Genomic DNA, 16,668 nt, shown 5'->3' on the forward strand with positions numbered 1-16,668 from the left:
TCCGCGGGGCCTGCAGCCCCAAGGGAGGGACCCCGGACCTCCTCCGGCGCTTCCCCAACGGCGGACGGGCTGAAACAGCGGGGGCGGCACGGCCCCCCTACCTGGGCCCACTGGCGCTCCTCCACCCGGCTCTCCAAAGGTCGGGGGCCGAGGCGCTCCTCTGGCGCCCCCCTGGCGCCCCCCTGCCGACTGGACCGCGGCGGCCGGGACCCGGCGGCGGGCTGCACCCATACCTGCCCCGACCCCTGCCGCCGGGAAGCCTGGGACCGAACAGGCCACGGGTGCCTCTGTGCGGGCGTGTGTGTGTGTGTGTGTGTGTGTGAGTGTGATACACACACACACACACACACACACACACACTCACGGCTGGGCTCACATCCATCCGGCTTACCTGCAACACAGTTGGCGCTTCTGTGTGTCTGGCAGGAGAATGAAAGAGAAACTGCCGTGCCCGTTCAAGCTAACTGATTCAACCCCACGTCCCTCCAACTCTTCCAAGTAAGTTTTATTTTATAATGCAACGCAACATGACAGAGTCCATGTGAAAACTACTTTCCCAATCGTAGTCCGAGCCTCTACCAATGCATCGAGGAAGATTTTGGCTACCAGATGCAGTGCCGCAGGACACTCGGGCGTACTGCCGCCGGCGCTCTCCGCGCATCTTTCTCTGTAGAGCGGGTACCTCGGCTGTGCCCTGGGAAGTCCCGCGCTCTGGCACGCGGCACGGGCCTGCGGCAGCGGCGGACGGGCGCTAGGACCGCGGGGCGCCCGGGCGGCCGCGGCGCTACCTTAAACCCAGCCCAATGCCGCTGCTGCGCCACTCTGCGCGCCGGCGGGGGCTGCGCAGGAGGAGCGCTCCGCCCGGTACAACGCTCCGCGGGCCGGCGCGGCGACACCTGTTCGCGGCAGCCCGGGCGGCACGCGAGCTCCCGGCCGTGGCTCTCCTCGCTCGCCGCTCGCCACCCGTTCTAAGCCAATGGACGTCTTCCGAGCCTCCGGAGAATTCTGGATACTAGCTTTGGACGCCTAAAGTTTTTTTCTTCTTCTTTTTAAAAAAATTATTATTATTATTTTTGGAGGGGGGACCAGGAGGGGAGATTTTGTCGCCACCGCCAACGTGAGATTTTTTTTTTTTTCCCCTTAAAGGATTCATGCTGATGTCTGCAGAGTCGGTTAGAGTAAAAACAGCGCATGCCTTCCTGGAGTCGGGATCCGTAAATTCTGACGTAGCCCGTGCATCTTAAAAATCCCTATAATAACGCCTAGGCATTTAAGTTGCTATGGTCATTCTGATCTCAAACCAAATGGAGAAACTACGGATTTTTTTTCCTTATTACGGTCGGATGGGATGAAGACCTTCCTGCCTGCTAAGAGCTGGGGATCTATCTATAGAGATACATAGATATGTTTATCAATATGTCAGTGTGTGAGTATAAAGTGGTGGTTTCTTAGACTATCAGTGGTTTGACCTTGAACCTGTGCCAGTGAAACAGCAGATTACTTTTATTTATGCATTTAATGGATTGAAGAAAAGAACCTTTTTTTTTTTTTTTCTCTCTCTGCAACTGCAGTAAGGGAGGGGAGTTGGATATACCTCGCCTAATATCTTCTGGGTTGATACCGTCATTATTGTTTATTCCTGTGCTCCAAAAGCCGAGTCCTCTGATGGCTCCCTTAGGTGAAGTTGGGAACTATTTCGGTGTGCAGGATGCGGTACCGTTTGGGAATGTGCCCGTGTTGCCGGTGGACAGTCCGGTTTTGTTAAGTGACCACCTGGGTCAGTCCGAAGCAGGGGGGCTTCCCAGGGGACCCGCAGTCACAGACTTGGATCATTTAAAGGGGATTCTCAGGCGGAGGCAGCTATACTGCAGGACTGGATTTCACTTAGAAATCTTCCCCAATGGTACTATCCAGGGAACCAGGAAAGACCACAGCCGATTCGGTAGGTATACCATTAACCCTTTAATGTCCGTGCAATGACCTGTCCCGGTTAGAAGTACCCAGAAGGTGGCGGCCCGGGGGTGGGTGGGTGGGGGTGGGGAGGAGGGATGCGGGAAGGGGTCCGTCCCTCTGTCTCTGTCTTGCCAGCTTAAAAAAAAGAAGGAAAAAACAAAAAGCCTCGGGAATTGCAGATCTGCCACTGGCACTGATGCAAGTCTACATTGAAAGCCCCCCCCCCCCTCGCGACTTTTTTTGAAAGGAGGACATGATTTATAAATATAACAAAAGTCTCTAGTTCTTTTGCATCAGATACTCGGGAAGATGGGGTTTAGGAAGTTTCTTTTGAATGGGCTGATTGCACGAGTTTAAAGCTTTAATCATTAACTACTGAGAACTTGAAAATGCATTTTGCTGAGGCAGTGGTTATCATCTTATGGCCCAAGGAAGTTTTTGCTCCTTCTCCTTTTCTTCTAATAAGTGTACTGCTTGAATTGTAAATTAAGCGTATTGTTTATTCCCACCGTGAGGGTCTGAAAACCCCGTAGGCGAAGGTTGCTGACGGATTGTTCTGCGGGGAGGAAGAAAGTCATATTTTAGACTCCGAGAGCAGCGGAGGCAGAGGCGCTGGGGGAACAGGACTCGGGAAGGGGCAGAACGCTCACCGGGGGCGTTTGTCCTTGCAGCTATCAAGTTATCACTAACGTGTGCAGCCCCGCGTGGGTCTCCTGGGTGGCTCTCCGGCGTGCGTGCGCGCGCGTGCAAACGCTGCGAGCTAATTTTAAAGGGCATTCGGAGGATTTCATTTCCCAAGGAGGGTTCTTGTGACTCAGCACTGAGGGCTGCAGCCCCGAGTGCTGGTGACCGTGCTCACCCTGATGCCTGCACACAGGTGCCTGGGGCCGCCCAGAGCCCAGCACAGTCAGGGAGCTCAGTGCCCTCGAAGGGAGTCTCGGTTGTTCTCCTTACTGACTAGAAAGAAAGAAAGCGCCAGTTGGACAGCCAGGCTGTTGGAAGGAGTTAACTTCTCAGTGAACCCACCTGACAACACTTAAACTAGGTCGTAAAAAACGAAGTCCTGTGATTTTTCTTCCTCATGCTTTAATGCCAGATGTTGAGCACAGCCTAAACTATCTGTCTAGGTTCGTGGGGCTGTCGATGATGCCAGGAGGTGAGGATGGGGATGGTCTGGGACCATCCCCAGGATGTTTTCCCTTTGCTCTCCGCCTAGCCCAAGCCCCAAGCTGAACCTCCTAGTGTAAATTGTGGCAGTCTCCCCTCTGCTTCAAAAAAGAGAAGACAAAGCTGTAGCTCTTTGCTTGGCAATTATTCAGTTGAAATATAACTGCATCCCCCCCACCCCCAGATAAACTCAGGTCTGATTGTTGCACAGCGAGGACTAAACTTTACTCCAAGTGCTGCTGTATCCGGCCGCTTTAAGGGCTGCCCCGGTGCCGAGCGTGCGGTACTCAAACCGCAGGCGGTGGGCGGCCGTGGGTGGGGGACCGAGCGTGCGGCGTCGCGCGGCCGCCGAGGACACCTGCACCGCGCGGGCGGACGGCGAGGGCCCTGGGCGGGCGGCCTAGGTGCGCCAGGCGGCGGGAGCCCGGGTCCTCCCGCGCGCGGGGCCGGCAGGTGCCGAGGCCGCCCGGGCCCCCCGCGCTCTCGGCGGCCGCCGGGCCAGCTCCGCGCGGTCCTAAACGCACTCCGCTTCCGCCCCCCTTTCTACCCGGCTGGAGCGCGCCCTTCCGCGCTGCAGGGACGCCTCGTGTCGGGGGCGACGGGCAGGGGCTGGCACGCCTCTGGCCGGGTTTAGGGAATGAGGTTGTTTCTGGCCCACGTTTAGCCCCTTCGCTTCCTCTTTGTGTGTGAGTGTGGGTCGCGCGGGGCCGACGGCCGCCGCCCCGGGCAGCGCGGTCGTTTGCGGTGTGGGAACCGCCGGAGGCGCGCACCGCGGCGGCGGGTCGGGTGGCGGGGACCGAGGACCGGCTGCAGGTCGTACCCTTGACCTCCCCCGTGTCTGTTCGGACCCATCTCCCTCCGCCGAAGCACGCAGCCAGGTCTCGGAGAGTCGATGGCTCCGCTGTGCCCGGGAGGTGGGTCCGGGGCCCGGCCGACAAGGCCGGAGCCCCAGGGCAAGGGGTGGGGGGACAAAGGGCCGCCGAGGCGGTGCAGGGGGCGCTGAGCTATTGTTGACGGCGTTGCGGGAGCGGAGCTCGCGGCCTGCGGGCCTGCGTTCCAGAGCCCCGGCTCGGCCCCGGCCTCCGGGCTGGGAGGGGTGGGGCGAGGGGCAGCGCCGCGGGGTTCTCCGCGGCGGGGCCGGGGCAGCCTCATTGTGTGCGTTAGCCCATCCTTGCCTGGGGAGAGCGCTCGGGACCCGGTGCAGCCCGGCCGCTCCCCGGCCTGGAGAGATTATGGGATGTTCCAGCGGGGGTTCTCCACGGCCCCACCCCCACGGGCTTTTAAAAAAAAATGTGAGCGCAGTCACCTTTAGGGTAGGACGTTCGCTAAATGCAGTCGAGTCATTGGAAATCCAGTAAATCCACAGGGGAGAGTGAGGATGCGAGAGTGGAATGGTGGGGACCACGAGGGTGCGAGTTCTGGGGTCGGCAGACAAGGGCGGCTGCTACAGCAGCGGAGTAGAGATCATAAAACAAACTAGACGTCGTCACCCCTCACCCCACTCCACCCCCGGTCCTGGAGGTTGGAGAGAGGTGTCGCCAAGGAAGTGACATCTCCACTCCTTAGACCCGGTTGGCACCGTCGGCTGGGTTGGTGGGGGCGGCGCGGGAGGGAGGAGAGGAGAGCCCCGGCCCGGGCTGGGGGCAGGGTCGCCGAGCGGGCGAGCTCGAGGGTCGTCCGGAGCTGGCTGCGGGGGAAGGGCGCGCCCGGCGTTCCGCGGTGCCACTCACCCGCGTTGGGATGGAGCCGAGTGGGTGGCTGTGCGCAGTGGGGGTGGGGAAGAGGCTGAGGCGGGAGGGTTATTTAAGTCTTTCATCCGGTGGCAGGGAGAAGCGGCCCCCGGGGTGACAGCAGTGCTGCGGTCTCCCGCCGCTACCGCTGCGGCAGGTCCCAATATTAGCAACCTCCGCAGCGAGGTGCGAGTGCCGCGAGCCTCCAGCCCGCGCTCTCAGCCCCGCCCGGGAGGAGCCGGCGCGTCGGCGCTAGGACCCGCGGGGAGCGCGAGGGGAGGGCCCGGGAGCCCGCGGCTCCGGGCTGGGGCTCCGGCTCCGGCTCGGGGAGGGGCGGCGGGGCTGCGGCAGCTCCGCCACACCTGGCGCTCCGGCACGCTCCCCGCAGCCTCTCCTGCCCCCCTCCCTGCCGTCTCTGCAGCTTCCCCCAGGGCACTGTGTCTTCCCCCCGATTTCTCTTCCGATTCCCTAGAACAGAGTAGCCGTGGGTCGAGGGTGGGGGTGGGCTTACACCTCGATTAAACAGAAGGTGCATTTCTACGTGCAGTGAACTGGTAGAAGGAAACGTGCTGGAGAAATGATTTTTGCCTCCCCCAGGCAGCCGCAGGTGACTGCAGCTGCTGGCAAGCCTGGCGGTGACACAGCAGCGGCAGTGCAGGGGCCTGGGGGCGGGGGACTCACGGGCGTCCCAGCAGGAGCTGCGGCAGCGACAACTTAGGTGGGACCTTGAGGGAGCCCTTTGTTTTTTCCTTTGGGGGTGGTGAGGTGGAGACACGGTGCAGCACGGAGAAAAGGGACAAGGAATTGTATCTCTGGGTAATCGGCTGGGGGAGTGAGAGGTTTCATTTCATATATACATATATATATATATTTTTTCTCTTTAAAGCACTTGCTAGACGGAAAAAAGTGAGCAGAAAATCAATTGAGGAAATGGCAATGCAGAATAATAAAAAAGTGAGCGTTGGTCCTGATCCGCTATTTAACTTGGCAGGAGGAAGCCTGAGTGGATTGACCGCTTGACTTCGTGGAAAGACGGCTGCTTCTCTGCCGCTCAGCCTCTGGGCCTGGCCTGCTGGTTCTAAAAGGCCAGGAAGGCCCGGCTTCATCAGGACCCCACAGGAGCAGGGCCTGGGGCTGCATGCTCAATACCTCACTAAAGGAAAGGCCTCCTATTGAAGGTGGTGTCTTCAGGATTGGTTCAGATTCTTGGAAAATTGGAGTTGTAAACTCCCAGGTAGTCAGTCATTTCCCAAAGAAACTGAGGTTTGCTCTAGTTGCTGCAGACTCAGACTTACTGCATCTGGGGCTTTGAGATGATTGATTTGGCAGCCCTGGTGTGGGATTCTCTGGGTGAGCAGGGAGCTCCGGAGGGAGGGGGGTTAATCTGTTTTGGAAAGCTTCGTTCTTGCCTCTCTCCACAGTCTGCATACATTCTTGTCCTCTAAAGAATGCAGCTCTGTTAAGTGTTGGGGGCTCTTAGGCTAGAGGGTTGTTTAGCATGGGCCAAGAGTGGAGCAGCTTCTGCCTGCCCTCCCATTGGCCATGGCTGGCCTCATTATGGCCTTGGGGATGAGGCTCAATGTGGAGGGGCTCTTGGGAGCTGGGCCACGTTTAGGTTAATGGTCTATTTGAACTGAGCTCTGGGCTGACCGCTCACGCCTAGTGATTGTGGAGCAAGTGATTGTGGTCATTTGCCTGAGGTGGTCTCAGGAACTGTCCTGGCCTTCCTGTGGACCAGAGATCACCTCACACCCCATCAGACACCCCCCGACCCCCTTGGGCCCACCCAGTGAGCACATCCTCAAAAGAACTCTTGGCGGCTGTGAAAGAGAACAGCCAAATGCCACTAGCTACCGAACCTGTGCTTCCCCTCTGTCACTCCATCACTACCCATTACTATGACTCTTCTGACTTGATGTCTTGATTGTCTGCCTAAGAGGAGAGACAGCCCACCACAGTACACATGTGAGGGCCACGGTTGTAATGTTGGGCACAATCCCATCATTCCTTCCCTCCCTTCTTCCAGTCTTCTTTCTTCTCTTCCTCACTCTTCCCTTCCTTCGTTCCTCTCCTGTTGCTCATTAAACATTGAAATGTTGCTGCACAGAAACCTTCTCCTGGGTTGCTCCGGATCTAGCAGCCCTCTGGACTGCAAACTCATGCAAACAGATAACATGGGGAGTGGTCCGCCCTCAAATAAGTGTGGTTGGAAGCACTCGCTTGGCTCAGGCCCAGGGAGAGGTTACCTGGCTTGGTAGAGGTTATAGAGTTTATTGTGGACAAGATGGTACCAGGAATGATAAGGATTTCAATCTGGGCGGAGAGGATCTTGAGCAGGTTGCCAGGTCTTTCTGACCTTAACAACATTGGTGTTCTCTCTGTGTGTGGGGGAATGCTGTGACTCACACATTCAGGTGTTCTGCTTGCCCTTAGGTCACTGGGATGACCTCATAAAAGGCTGGGCTGTTCTTCTGAGGTCTCTGTCTTTCAAGGAGCAAGGAGCTGCAGAGAGATGGATGGTGGGTTGAGATGATGAAATCTTTTCCACCTGGGGTCACTATATAGGTTGTTCCTTCTCACATGGAGAGCCCCTCAAAAACTTTTCTCATTTTCAGGATGCCCTCTCTGACTCCCCTTCCCAAACTTGAGTGAGCTACCCATTGGTGGACACTGGCCATACCCTAAACATCTTCTTCTTGCTGCCTTTATCACATTATTGTCATATTTATCTGTTTGTCTTTCCTTGCACTAGACGGTAAGTTCTTTGTGGATAGAGGGCTTAGGCTATATCTTATTCATCTTAGTATATTTAACAAATGGCATGTTTCTTGGCTTATGGTCACTCAATAATAGTTATTTTTTTTAAAGGATTTTATTTATTTATTCATGAGAAACAGAGAGAGAGAGAGGCAGAGACACAGGCAGAGGGGGAAGCAGGCTCCATACTGGGAGCCCAAGTGGGACTGGATCTGGGTCTCCAGGATCATGCCCTGGGCTGAAAGTGGCGCTAAACCGCTGAGCCACCCACGCTGCCCAATAATAGTTTGTTGATCCAATAAGTCAGTGCATATGAATTAACAGCTATCTTGTTTCTTTTTCTTGCATCAACAAGATGTTGATGCTAGATCTTGTTGATGCTAGAAAAAGAAACAAGATAGATATCTTAATACTTTCATTTCTAAAATATATAATAATAATTTCAGTCTTTAACTCTTTTAACAGAGGTAATTCTGTGCACATAAACAATTTGGGTGAATAGTCTGCATACATAGGGGATGCCCATCTTCCCAAATTTGGCATGATGAGAGAGCATAGACAGCCCCAGGAACTCACCCGCTTTTCATTTTCTCTGCTACTTCTAGTCCTACTCCTTGGGTCTGTGGAGACTGATCTAGGTAACATTTTCTAGTCACTAGTAAGGAAATGACTATGCAAAAATGGTACAGAAATCATGGATACATGAAAAAAGGTAAAAAGAATCATAAGATGTACATAATCCATAAGGACATAGGCTTTGGTGTCTGATTGCTTGGGGGCAAGTTATTTAACACCCTTAAGCCTCAATGTCCCCATTTATGAGGTGGAGATTAAAATATTGTAATGTCAAGGGTTGTTCTGAGCATCAAGTGAAAGAAGGCCTCTCATTTGGCAGAGACTAAATACTCAAGTGTTCAAGCTATTATGATTGTCATTGTTGTGGTTATTGATAGTCTTCTTGTTGTTCTGAAGACAAGCTAGTCAGATGGTTTTGTAAGATCACACACACCCCGTTGTTTTGGGGCCTGGTGGGCAATGATGATGAATATTCATGATTAGTTCTCTGAGCTGAGCTGCCTCCCATTTAGGGAAAACAGAGAGGTCTTGAAAGACCCTGTTGGAAGATGCAAGTGTCTTTTAGTTTTGTGATTAAACCCTTCCCCATTGACATGGAATATTAAAGTGGTCAGACCTCAATGGGTGTAAAATGAGTCCTATCATTCATTTTATAATGAAAATTGGGCATTAATGAATTCCTAACACTGATTTCAGGATCACCCCGACCTATATTGTGGTGTGTTTTCAGGTAGTTAAAACACACCGCATATGCATGTGGCTCCTAATGGTAATAAAATGCCACAATTTAAATTATTTTTATTTTTTAAAGATTTTATTTATTTATTCATGAGAGATACAGAGAGAGAGAAGCAGAGACACAGGCAGAGGGAGAAGCAGGCTCCATGCAGGGAGCCCGATGCGGGACTTGATCTCGGGACTCCAGGATCACGCCCTGGGCTGAAGGAGGTGCTAAACCGCTGAGCCACCCAGGGATCCCTAAATTATTTTTAATCATAAGAATCAGAAATAGCACAATGAAGTGAAATAATTGTGTCAATAAGGGAGTGCATCTCATGTGAAATAAATTTATGGAAATATTTCCTTATTTATCTTTCCATTTGCTTTGTGAGGTAGGGAAGGCTAGTAATAAATTAGCTGCTTTTAGATGCCATCTCCCAATATAGAGTTGGGGATTATTAGATCCAAAATACAATGTGTAATTTCTCTTTATATTTTTTCCATACACTATTTCACATTTTATGAAAATAGTCTTGCATGTCCAGATAGATATTCTATAAAATGTAAACCCAAGATATTTGTTACATTTTGTGCTTATCAAAGAATTAAGAATACCCCTTTATAAGAAATCTCTCTTCTTCTTCTTCTTCTTCTTTTTTTTTTTTTACATCGTCTTGGAACCCTTTGCTTCGTTAGATTTATGTAGTGCATGTCTTCTTTCGATTGCCACACAGTCTATTTTGTGAGAGTTGCAAAATTAATTGTTTAAAAATCCATGTAAGTGCTTTTTTATTAGTCACATGAGACTGCCTATAGCATACTGTTATCCTTAGTTTTTTCCTAAACTCTTAAATATAAGTGAATTTTTTAATATTTGAGATATTTTTAATACAAGAACTTGGTATTTGGTATGTGTTAACTCAAGGTCTACACAAAATGTAGCAATTTATGACAGAATTGAGCAAATGGCTAGCACAAGTAATACTAGCATTGTCCCAAATATACAGTTGGGTAATCATCTTAAAACAATAATATAGTTAGAGAAATTAAAGCTGCTGTTGTATGGCCATAAAATTCTGGATTTATACCCAGCTTAGGTATTGTTATTCTTAGTGAGGTAAGCAAGGGGAAACTAAAAAAAGAGGATCATTATGTTAGTTTGATTTTAGGGTAGAGTCTTCCATGCCTATTTTACATCAAGAGCATTTTTTTGGTATCAGCACCCCCCCCCCCCGAATATTATGTTATCTTAATTGCTTAACTAGCTCTCTGAGGCTTAGATAAGTACAGCAAAAATCAATACTTTGTTCAGGCAGAAATATTTGGGATGTGTATAGGCTATTATAATTTTTCAGATGGAGCTCAATAAAGTTACACAGTAAAGATCTGGATAATTTTCCTTAGACACCAATCAGGTCTTGGGTTAGCACTTTGTACTCCTGTTTTAGGGACAGAAGACCATTCTCTGAATAGAATATTTCCAAATATATATGCAAACATATGTACACATATACAAATAATTAATTTCATATTTACAAAGTGGGAGTAAGTTGCCTCTCTTAAATTGTAGTCTTGTAAGTTTATTTAGAAGATGTATTTTGGTTTATCTGTTATGTCACTTCTTAGGGTATCTGTAAATACTGTAAATACTAGCTTTTTCATTTTTAAAGTGTTTTGTTATGTGTTGTGTTGGTAAGTCTTTTGGTGTCATTATTATAAGATAGAGTTTAATTGAAAAATCAGCTCTTGTAGGAGGTGGTTTTAAAAGAAGAGACTTCTTTAACGAGTGTGAGATTATCCAAGTTGGGAGCTGGGCTCAGTGTCCTCTCAAAAAGTCCTAGGGGTGCTGAGACTAAGGAATTGCTCTGTGCTCTGACCTGTCTTTTGCCTTCTGCCATTTGTCTTACAGGCATTCTGGAATTTATCAGTATAGCAGTGGGCCTGGTCAGCATTCGAGGCGTGGACAGTGGACTCTACCTCGGGATGAATGAGAAGGGAGAGCTGTATGGATCAGTAAGTACTGTGAGAGACTTTGCCAATCTTTATGCCTCACATTTGATTCGAACTGCATTTTCTCTAGATTGTAAATATCTAGAAATGAAACTGAATCTGTTTGGAAGTTCTTGCTTTTGGAGAAAAACCACTTTGTTTTTATTTATAGATATCAGCCCTGGCTCTTCACTAGACCAAAGTTTCTAAGAAAATGCTTTATTTATATGCCAAACCATTTTAATTATCAAGTAAATAAAAAATTCACAAGTGTGAAAAATCCCATCTTCTTGTATTGAATGGGAGTTATTTTTGAAATGAATTGAAATTATCTTCTAAGCTTTGCAAAGCAGTGTAATTAAAACTAGAAATAGACAACCATGCTGTGAGTATAAACCCTTTCTTTGAGCTACATAAAACTTTCATTATGTAGAGAGAAGAGGGAAATGGAAGTTATTGTCAGATATTCATGTATGTGAATAATAATATAAAAATATTATAATTATTTGCAAATATTATGAGTTTCTTTTTTCCCCCCGTCTCACTTCCCATCTCTACTGGGTTGTAGGCTCCTTGAAGGGGGCAGTGAAGAAGTATTTATTACGGCCTAGCAGGTGCCAGGGGCTTCCATGTGCTTAGGGATGACAGTGAATGAGACAAAGTCCCTATTTCTGCTTTGAGAGAAGGGTACTGACATTAGATCTTTGTTATCTCTTTACTTGTGCTAGCAGGTTTCTAAAACACAGTGCATGCTACACAGTAGGAACTTAATACATTTTTGCTAAATGGATGAGTGTGAATCATAGATTATTAGTTACTATATATACTAACTTAAGTTTTCAACAAAAAGCTTGTAGTGCAATCAACCTTTAGTTTTTCCTGGCCATTACTGGTAGCCAAGGATTTAATCCATGTTATCTACAATAGGAGAACTTTGATTAGAAACTACAAAAAGTTAAAAATTAAAAGAAACTCAGAATGGGAGACAGAAAAAAAGGGGATTTTCATATATAATTAGGATAAATGTTTTCTAGATATGTTCCTTGCCTGTCCACATAAAGTAAATATATGTGTGTGTGCATGTGCACACACATGCAAGGGTTGGAGTAGTATCAAAACTTTTACTCAAACACTCCATATGACAGTGACTGGCCTGTGTAATTTGAATATAGCACACATCACTTTAATAATGCAAGACTGGTTTCTCTGCCTTGGTAAAATTTGAATCTACACTAACCAGTGTAGATTTTGTTAGATGTTTGTCTTTTTTTTTTTTTTTTTTAAAAAGCTTTCTTGAGAGAATAGATTATTTTAAAATATGTTTTTAAGCATAGGATTGGGTTTAGTGTTTTATTTTTATTTAATTTTATTTATTTATTTTAAAAAGATTTTATTTATTCATGAAAGACACACAGAGAGTCAGAGACATAGACAGAGGGAGAAGCAGGTTCCTCGAAGGGAGTCCAATGCCAGACTTGTTTCCTGGATGGGGATCATGCCCTGAACTGAAGGCAGACTCTCAACTGCTGAGCCACCCAGGCATCCTGGGTTTAGCTTTTTTTTTTTTTTTTTTGGGGTTTAGCTTTTTTAAACACAGATCGTGGTTTAGATAAAGTTATTTACTGCCTAAATTATCTTTGTCAGCACTTTTAAGTGCAAAGCTACAAGGTATAAGGAAGTTTTTACAGATATTATTATTTTTATAGAGGGAGAGTGATGAGGGCAGAGGGAGAGGAAAAGAGAGAATCTTAAGCAGGCTTCACACCCAGCACAGAGCCCAGCCTCACAACCCTGAGATCATTACCTGAGCCGAAATCAATAGTCAGATGCTTATGGCCTGAGCTGCCCAGGGGCCCCTGCTTTCACACTTCTAAAACATAAACTAATGTTCTCCTTTTGTCACCCCCTCATTTTTTTTTCACTTTTAGGTATATGGAAATTTAATTTATGGATTAAATAAAGTTGGTCACATTTGAACTCGGTAAAATGCTTCTTGTGTGTAGGGCACAATCCAAACTTCAGTGGGTGGAAGGGACTGTGGTTTATCATCACCATCTCCAGACTCTTGATCACATACCACCAGCAAAACAAATTTGTTTGAGTATGGATTTCAACAGTGTATATTAAATTACTTAAAGCTTCTCTATATAAAATATAGTTCATATAGATTATTTTATAAGACTCATATTAAGGTAAACATTTTTAAAGGTTGTAACAAACGAGTAAACACAAATGGAGGCTGTATTTGCTCCCTGGACTACCTTGCATGCCCCTGCAGAGTACCCTCCCCTGGAGAGAGATGACCAGTCTTGCCAGCATGACAGCCTCTTGCAGTTGATTGGTTGACAAGGAAAGCATGCAACTTTGAATTCAGCACAGTGGCATTATGTTTGTTGTCCAGCTGAGCCTCATCTTGCTGTCTGGGTTCTTCTGGTGGTTTCTTGCTCATGTCTCCTCTCCTCTGGGGGCTCTTCTGTCTTTGGATGCTTCAGTCTGCAGCATAGGCTGGGAACAGAGTGTGGACTCTAGAAGGTGCCCTGAGTGTAGACGCAATCATTGTCCGCGATGGTTCTGCCTGTGGTGGGGGCAGAGAGGTGGGCAACCCACCTTGGCATGTTTTCTGGGAAGTCTGATTGCCTAGTGTTGGGCTTTTTTGAGTGCACAGAGTGAGTGGCTAGGAGCAGGCTTCTGGGCCCACTGCTGCAAGGCCAGCAAGTGACACAGCTGTCTGAAAACCACAGTCACAGAACCTGAGATGGGTAAAGGGGGTGGGTGGGGTGGGTCCAAGGAAAGGCCTCCATTTCCTCCCATGCTTGAGAAATGCAGTTTCTCCTGTAAAGAGTATCTTCAGGCTTGGAAACTGCAGGGAGGAAAGTATAATAAGGAATAATTTTCCAAATTGTGATTTCCTTTGTGGAAGGAAGAGTGGAAGAGTGTCTGTAGCGGCTTGTCTGCATCCAGCTTGTTCCCTCTCCAGTCCATTTGCCACACTCTTGGGAACATTACCTTTCAAAACTCCTATACGAGTGTCACCTCTCAGGGTGGATTATTTATCTATCTATTTATTATCTATCTATCTATCTATCTATCTATCTATCTATTTTTTAAAGATTCATTTATTTATGAGAGACACACACACACACACACACACAGAGAGAGAGAGAGAGAGAGGCAGAGACATAGGCAGAACGAGAAGCAGGCTCCCAGCAGGGAGCCTGATGTGGGATTCGATCCTGGATCCTGGGATCTTGCCCTGAGCCTGAGCAGAAGGCAGACGCCCAACCACTGAGCCACCTAGGCATCCCAGAGTGGATCCTTTAAAGGGGAGCAACCGTGAGCTGTAGCAGAACATTCAGTACTTTTCACCAACCACTTTGCCTGCATCTGCACATGGTATGTGCTCAATAAACACTTGTTGGATTGAAATGAACTAAGCATTGCGATTTGTTTTGATGCTTCATGAAACACATGGGCATGGACCTCACTGTGTCTGCTTGTGTGGTCAGGTACACAGTCAGTACTGAGAACTCTGCTGGAAGGGAGAATCCCCATCTTCCATTCTCATCCCGAGTTAGGCTGTGATATGCTGTCCCTGGTGTGTCCAGCCCAAGGGGGACGAGGCTGAGGCTGGAAAAAGAGTGTACTGGCAAAAGCATGGCAACAGGAGTCAGGAGACTTGAGCTCTCATTCTGTCTCTACTACCAGTGAAGTGCTGGGCTCTTGTTCTCTTCATCTGTGAGATGAATAGCTTGACTTGGATGTCTGGGATGTCTTTTCTTATTCTGGATCTCAAGAACTTATGGCTTGGATTTTTTAGGCTTTACTCTCAAGTCTTGTCTGCCTAATGCACGATGTTCTCTATGTACACGAAGTGTTCATGCAGTAAGATCTTTTTGCCCCTTATGTATAGAGCTGGCAAGAAAGCAGGTGGTTTTCCTTTTGGTCTCTACCTAAGGCAGGAGAGGGGAATGAAGATGTGATCTGTGCTCCGCTGTGACTAGGAATCATGTTTTCTGTTGGGTTTGTGGTTATCATATCTGGTGTGGCAGTGGAAATGAGGAGTGACTGAAATGTTACATTTTCATTGTGATAAGACTAGGAGAAGGAGAAAAAAAGAAACAGGCAATGATTGTGCTATGAAATACACTTGATCCTTAAATAGCATGTGTTTGAACTGGGTGAATCCACTTCCAGGCAGGTGTTTTTTTCCCCCCCCAATAAATACAGTGCAATATTGTAAATGTATTTTCTCTTACTTGTGGTTTTCTTAATATTGTCTTTTCTTTAGCTGACCTCATTGTTAAGGATGTAGTATGTAACATATAACGTGTATATATATATATTAGTTTATGTTATTGGCAAGCCTTCCAGGCAACATAGGGCTATTAGTAGTTCAGTTTGGGGGAAGTCAGAAGTTATATGCAGATTTTCAGCTGCACAGGGATCAGTGGCCCAACCCTGTATTGTTCAAGGATCAATTGTACACTAAATATTTCAGCTTAAAGAATTTTTAGCTATATTAAGTTGTGTAAAGCTCAGCAAACTAAAGTGGAGATGTTTTGTTTCTAAACATTGGGGAAACCTTGAAAAGAGTTATAGAAGAAGGCTAATAGGAGATTGAGGAAATAGCAGATTTCCACTCAAAAAGTAAAGCAAAATATAGCAAAAATTAATTTAAAATGTATTTTGGGATAAGTTTTCTCCTTTTGTCTATGTAATTCTTTTGTTTTCAAGTTTATTTTAGGAATGTATCTAAAGGGCAGAGGTCAATGGGGTCATATTTCTTCAGAAAACTTAGAATTCTGATCCCCTTATTAGAATATGGCAGTAGGAAAAACTACATTGCTAGTGTGTATCATGATATGATTTAAGGGCAACCTGAATAATTCTGGTTCTAGGGTAGGGATTGATTCTTGCAATCGTGTGTTAATTCATATCAATTCCTTTGTTTGCTCATTCATTCACAAACATCTATAACTACTCTGTGCCTGGCACTGTGCTGAGTGTATAACAGTGCAGCAAAGATCTCAAAATCTGGAGGGAGAAATATATTTATAAATAATTCGGTGCAATGTGAAGTGCAGTATATTAGAGAAACACACAAATTTCTTGGGAGTCTGAAAGAGTGTTTAAATAACTGCATGGGTGGTGAATATTTAAACTGGATCTTGAGGGATGAATAGGAGTTTCAGTAAAGGTAGGGCAGACAAGTTAGGGCACATGAGCTTTCAAATGTAAAGATTAGAATATCCTGCCTGTGTTGTAGAGAGATCACACACACACACACACACACACACACACACAGCCAGAGGATCATAGTATTAGGGTATTAGTTTACATTTGTCACTTTGATTCCTATCAAGGAGACTCTAAGTAAGGCTTGGATAGTTACTTTTAGAGTCTTAATCTAACCTATCTGAGTGTTATTGAGATACTTTAAAGCATCAAGAATAATTGACTGTAATAAATATCTCTTTAAAAAAGAATGCCATGAAAATATTAATCTCCTTCAAGAAGCTTGCATTTAATAAAAGTTATTTCACCTTTTCATTAAAAAGGGTAGCATGATCACTACAATTATAATGATACAGGAAAGTAGAGGATAGAATCTGTAAAGTGATACAAAAGGATGACATGCAGATTTCGAGCTTATATCCCTTCTATAGCACTTATTTTATTCTCTCCAGAATTTTAATTCCTATTGGTCTTTTCCACTAGAATAAATTTCTAGGAGTCGGTTTCTCTGTCTTTAAAATCTTTCTGGTTTTAAAGGCCT

The 16,668-nt window shown here is 47.0% G+C and overlaps 1 protein-coding gene across 1 annotated transcript in view; it reads left to right on the forward strand.

Annotated features, from left to right (window-relative positions):
• The first annotated feature begins 768 nt into the window (after window positions 1–768).
• FGF9 (fibroblast growth factor 9) overlaps window positions 769–16,668 on the forward strand; it is a 31,669-nt gene continuing 15,769 nt past the window's right edge. Inside the window, exons 1-2 of the mRNA XM_041767801.1 lie at window positions 769–1,942; window positions 10,813–10,916. Coding sequence (XP_041623735.1) covers window positions 1,666–1,942; window positions 10,813–10,916 — 381 coding nt within the window. The 5' untranslated portion in view covers window positions 769–1,665. The remainder of the gene's footprint in view (window positions 1,943–10,812; window positions 10,917–16,668) is intronic.

Source organism: Vulpes lagopus, chromosome 8 (assembly GCF_018345385.1).
Source record: "Vulpes lagopus strain Blue_001 chromosome 8, ASM1834538v1, whole genome shotgun sequence".
NCBI lineage: Eukaryota > Metazoa > Chordata > Mammalia > Carnivora > Canidae > Vulpes > Vulpes lagopus.